The sequence below is a fragment of the Sylvia atricapilla genome, chromosome 5 (genome assembly GCF_009819655.1).
Source record: "Sylvia atricapilla isolate bSylAtr1 chromosome 5, bSylAtr1.pri, whole genome shotgun sequence".
NCBI classification, from domain to species: domain Eukaryota; kingdom Metazoa; phylum Chordata; class Aves; order Passeriformes; family Sylviidae; genus Sylvia; species Sylvia atricapilla.
The window spans coordinates 48,864,623-48,870,622 of record NC_089144.1 but is presented as its reverse complement, the minus strand read 5'-3'; the positions used below and the strand labels follow the sequence as shown (position 1 = coordinate 48,870,622).

General features: G+C 43.3%; 1 protein-coding gene across 1 annotated transcript; it reads right to left on the bottom strand.

The window, feature by feature from the left end:
- Window positions 1-650: 650 nt before the first annotated feature.
- Window positions 651-5,502, bottom strand: MANSC1 (MANSC domain containing 1). Its single transcript, XM_066319433.1, has 3 exons — window positions 5,274-5,502; window positions 4,323-4,463; window positions 651-2,611 (listed from the first exon to the last, which is right to left on the bottom strand). Exons 1-3 carry the CDS (start codon window positions 5,491-5,493, stop codon window positions 1,638-1,640), a joined length of 1,335 nt encoding a protein of 444 aa, XP_066175530.1. The 5' UTR covers window positions 5,494-5,502; the 3' UTR covers window positions 651-1,637.
- Window positions 5,503-6,000: the final 498 nt, after the last annotated feature.

Below are 6,000 nucleotides of genomic sequence, written 5' to 3'. Positions count from 1 at the left end.
AGGGGGTGTTCTCAGCACCTCTCTTGCATTAAAGTGCTGTGATGGCACCAGCAACATGGAAAGTTTCTCAGAAAGAAGGTAGCTTCATAGAAAGAAGGTTGCAGTTCTTATGAGAGAAAATTATGGTCAACCTCAGATCTGCATCTGCATTTTTACAGCTAGGCCTAGGACTTATTAGGTAAACTCATTTCCCAAAAATGTTCCTCCTTGTTATGTTTCTTGACTAGAAACATCTGAAAATAGCTACAAAATGGAACAAAACAAAAAACAAGAAAAGAAAAAGAGGTTAAACAAAGCACAGTCAACAAACAAGCTGATAAATTTGGGGTACTTCTGTAACTTTGCTCACTTTTAAGAGGTTATCCAGACTGCTTTTCTTTTAACCATTGTCAGACTTAAACAGTGTAGCAGACCAGCTGGTTTTATATATACAAAGCAATTTGCAGCCTCCATATACTAAGAATTCAAGTTCTTGACACAAGGAGCACTGACTTCTCTTTGATCTCTGAATAATGGAATTTTCAGAGAATTTTCTGCATTTAGTTATTTAGAGCTTTCAGAAAACTTGCCTTGAGGCCATTTTTTGGATCACACCTGCTTCCCACCACACTAAGCTTGACAGATCTAAGAATCTCTTGGATGTGAGTCAAATTTCACATTTTGTAATAGAATTGTTTCCTTGCATTCATGAGGCACCCTTCCTTCTCTGCTGTGACGTTTGTTGTTGATTATGCCACCTGACAAGAACACTTTGAAATCTAGCCTTTCATTCTAAAACCAGGTTTAGACTGACTGTACACAAAGGGAAATTTATATAACGTGAACTGGAAGTTGTGTGGCAGTAGATGCTCCCACTTACTCTCCCTGTTGAAGAGTCAGGAAAACATAAAATTATAGAGTTGTTTAGGTTGGAAAAAAACTTGAATATCAAGACAATTATTACTATACAGCTATGCATATTATCAGTCACACAAAGGGGACACTAGAAGTGAAGAGAGTGTGCTTTGAGAGCACTACTCATGTTTGCAGGATGTAGTTTTAAGGATACCTGTGACATATGCAGAAGAAGAACTTTAAAGATATGTATATAACCATTATACTTAGATAAGGAAAATTAGATTATGCCATATGTAATACATTTTTTTCCTGTTTGTACCTAAAACCATTTGGATGCAAAGCTCTGTTACTAAGTATTCCTTTAAAGCTACAACAAGGGTAAATAGGATTGCCAGGCAATGGTGTAACACTGGCATTTGGTGCAAATAGCACTGAAAACACCCATGTGCTGAACAGGTACTGAATTTATTAGGTGTACTTCAATTTCACTAATCTTGTCACAGTACAGATTAAGCTCATGAAATGCTTTTTCTCCTTAAATATAAGACCTTCTTAGCTTAACTTGGATTTGAATGTTTACTCTCAGGATTTAGTAATAAATCAAAAGGACAGACATTATAGTTCAACACAGACAGAGCATTCCTTCTCACCACCAAACCCATCTCCTGTCTCCTGCTTTCTCATTAAAGCCCAAAAAAGGGAATCCATTCTCTTCTGAGATTTCAGTATCTACTGTTCCATTTCAGAGTTCTCCTCTCAAAAGTGAGAGATGCTCCTCAAAATTTTATTCCCTCTCCCAGTCAGACATCAGCATACATTCCATTGATCAAGTAATCCAGCCTGGTGTAATGCCTCTTCTGAAGAGATTCATGTATTTTCTTCACTGTCAGCACAATAACTAGCAGCAAGAATATCACCCCAAAAAACAAAGCAGCTACAAGGCTGGTTTTTTCCCCAAGCTGAAAGACAGTTTTCCCTCTCAGAACACCTTCTGACAGGAAGCTTTCTGAGTCAGATGGGTCATAACCCTGAAGGTCATTTTGGGAGGATGCAGGGGAATCACTGGACAGAATGAAACCTGGAAAAGAGAGGGGGGTCACATGGCTGGTATCACTGGAAAAGACAACTGTTGGCTCAGAAGCCATGGCTGGAGTCCTTAACCCTGATGAGGTGGTAGAAGATCTGGGATTTGCAGTCACCTGCTTGGTTGTAGAAGTAGAAGCAGAATTTGTGGGCTTGGAAAGAAGAACAGGACTAACAGTGATGCTGGTGGCAGGGACACCAGGTTTAGCTGCAGTGGCTGCAGCAGGTGGAGAGGCAGCTGTTGTGGGCTGGGTTGTGTTTGGTTTAGCAGCACCAGCATGCAGAGGGGTTGTAGGAGGCTCCAGCTGGGCAGTGCTTGTCAGCAGAGGAGTAAGAGAAGCACTGCTGGTTTCAGAAGCCCCTGTCTGAACAGTGGTGGGGAATGAAGCAGAAGGCATGTTTGGTGGCAGAGTAATTACTTTCTGCCTTGAGATGGGGTCTAAGCTCTCAGACTGTTTTGCTCTTTGAGATTCAGGAAAAACTGGATGAAGTTCCATGTTGTCCAAATGCTTGCCTATGTGGTCCAGGAGTTCAGTTGCCTGATGAAAGACAGATTGCTGCACATTGGCATTGTGATTCTGATGGATATTCTGACTAGGGGAAATAAAGGTTCCAGCATCTGAAGGCAAAAAATACTCATTTGAAGAAAAGTTCTGAGTTTTCGTGGATTCATCCTCTGAGCCATGGATGTCTGGAAAAAGAAATATTGACATTTAATTATTAAATCTATTTTTGACTAATGTAGGCATACTCTATTTTTATTTCTTAGAAACATTTATGTGAGGGGGCTCTAATAGATAATGACTAGTGAAATTTCCTTTCTTTAAAATATGCACAGTAACATTTAAATTCTATGTCATAAAAGCTGTCACATAACGGCCTAACACATAACAGTGTTCTATGCAGAAATACCATACAAATGATAATCCTAAAAGCTACCTGATTTTACAGAATTTCTTCTACAGTATTTACTTGATTTACAGGTATTATGGAAAGTATTTGGCTGAGCATGAGCTCTTGTCAATTCATATTAATATATAATTTTATATTTATAAAAATATAGAAATATATATAATATATTCATGATAACCATTTAGCACAGAACATTTAAAAGGGAACATGCTCTCAAGTCGTTCTGACTCTCACTCATCTCTTTTTAATATTGAAACAAAAATGTTTGTTAACTGCACTGGAACTGAAAAAAATAATTAAACAAGTATCTTTCCTTCTTTTAGCTTGGTTTTCTTGTAACCACACACAGATTCTCATATGAAAGAACAAATTTTGAAACATTTGTTGCTATCGACACTGCTCAAATGCTACTTTTGAAAACTTCTCAGGAACATTAAACAAGCTGGCATAATCTTTCCACAGTTAAATGTTCACAGAAGATCAAGTCTCCAAAATGAAAAAGAAGTGTTAAATGCAATCAAGTTGTTCACTCAGCATTGCACTACATGCCGAACAAAAGCACAAGCATGACTGCATTTCTTGGTTCTTTATTTGAAATCCCAATGTTCTTCTAGGGGAGAAGGAGCTGCAGCAAAGTGTAACTATAGTAATAATTTTACAGAAATGCAGTTCACTTGTTGCACATTGCTTTTGCGTGATTCCTGTGTGATTGTGCTTGCACAAAAATACTTGGTAATATTACATGAGTAATCTTTTTACATATCATACAAGTGTCTCTTGGAAAAGTTCTCATTTTCGGCCAAAGTTTGGTCTCCCAAGCAGCCATACGGAAACCACCTTGCAGGACAGTCTAATTATCAGTTTGTTATCTGAGCTGTTCAGACAGGTTTGGTGCAAGTCAATGTCAATCAACAAGTAGGCCGGTGTTAAAAATACCACAGCATAGGCCAGAGAGCAAGAAATTCCTGAGTGTGCAGCCCACATGCCATAAAACTCTGAGTTTAGGTCTGCTTCTGCACTTCAGATTCCCTAACTGAAAGCACAAAATAATGATTATTTATTATTATTGCAAATTATTCATCAGTGTAGCATGAGTCCTTTAAATAAACAGCTGGCTACAAGGGCATGGTATTTCCATTGGTTTTCCTGATACTTTTCAGCATTATGAACAGGAAAATTTCCTCCTTCACTATATCTAGATGGAAGCAGCTTCTTTTTGTCTTAAGCAAGGACAAATTAGGAGGATTTCTGAATCTAATGTGAAGGAATACTATAAGGGTTGGGACATTATTCCAAGCAGGAAGCTGGGCCCACAAAGGAGCTCACCACACACCTGCCCAGCCATCCTCCCCAACAAAAAACAGCAGTATTTTCAAATCATAATGCTTGGCTTAGAGCACTTTACTAAAAGCAGTTCCTGGTCACTACTGACAGTTCACAGGCGCAAAAATCATCTGCTGTGGGGGCTAATGGCCCTCACTATTATTTACCTGTAGTTATCTTGTAGCTCACAAGTCCTGGTGCAGGTTTCATTGGACAAGCCTCAGTGCTTGGACAGTAAAACAAGTAGCAGTTTGGATGTGTACTTGTTCTTGCAGCATAAAAAATAATCAAATTACACTTCTTGTCTCCTGCAAAACAAAGTAAATACCTGTTTCAGCAATAAGAACTTTTACAGCAGTATGGTAATGAGATCTAGTTCGTTAACTTTTGCTCATGTGAGTAAGAGGAAAACTACTAACATATAACATTCCTACAGGAAAAACAATCAAGGACTGCAGAAGAATGGCCCAGGGCCAAAATATGAAAGGTCACACCTTCCTTTTCCTGTACAAATAAAGTTGGGGAAATTATGAGTCTAATCTCTCATTCCATCCCCTCGCCCATACTGCACTGACACCACTTTATACAACAATTTCTCACTTACAAATGCTGATAAATCTGAAAAGCTCCTCGATATACTCATGGGGAAGAAAATTATTTAGACATTTTTCCTTATTACATCCCAGGAATCGCTTGGCTAGTTGCTGCTTCGGGGGGTCACCTTCACCACTGTCAATTCTACCTCTACCTCCTACTGCTCCAAGAACTTGATTCAAATCAGCTGCCTCGGAGGAGGGTGAGCATTCTAATTCTTGGCTAAAATTAAATACAGCACAAAATGTCAGCTGCTTTTAGTGCATCTAGTAAATACAGCTTGTGCCCCTTCGGGGTTCTGTTTCTGTGATGCAACTATTTTCCTGAACACTACGGGGTCTTGCATTAAGATCTAACATCTACTGGCAAAAGAAGGTAACAGCCGAAAGCTGGAACCAAGCGCAGCCTGAACGCGAGGGTAAATTCCATGCTGAACAGGGAGAACACTAGCAGCTGACCACCCCGCGAGCCCAGACTCCGGAATTATTGTCCCAGGCAGTGGCAGAGAAGGAGGCCGAGGTTACCTGCGAGCCGGTGCCCCGAGCAGCAGGCGCGGACACACGCACCCGCGCTGAGGACGCGCAGCGGCTCCGCGCCCCGGACGCCGCGGGGCAAGGACAAGTCTATATCGATGATGGAATTCTCCATCTTCTCCGCGGAACACTCCTGGCTCAGCGCCGGCCCGGCCATCAGGCAGGTGATCACCAGCAGGCAAACCGGCCAGCGGCCGCCCCCGAGGGACATGGTGACCCGGACCGGTCCCCGCGGGGCTCCTCCGGCACGGGCGGGATCCGCGGCCAGCGGCAGCGAGGGGAGCCGCGCCGAGGGCTCTCCGCTGCTCCCGGGACGGGCACGCGTTCCTGGGGCACCTTCGGGCTACCCCCGCCCGCAGCGCGGGGTCCGGAAGGCAGCGGCGGAGCCTGGCCGGGATCCGGACCGCGGCTCGGGGAAACCGCGACTGTCCCGGCACGTCCGGGAGGAGGGGCCGTGGGAGGCGGGCGCGGGACGCCTGCTGCCTTCCTCCTGCCTGCCTGCCCTCCTCTTCCTCCTGGGCTTCCTGCTTACCTACCTACCTGTCCTCCTCCTGCCTGCCCTCCTCTTCTCTTCCTTCCTTCTCACTGCCCGCCGTTCTCCTGTCCCCTTCCTGCCTTTTCTCCTGCCTGCCCTCCTTCTCCCTTGCTTGCCCCTTCCTGCCCTCTTCCTCCCGCCTGCCCTTCTCCTGCCTTCCTCCCGTCCTCCTCCTGCCTGCCC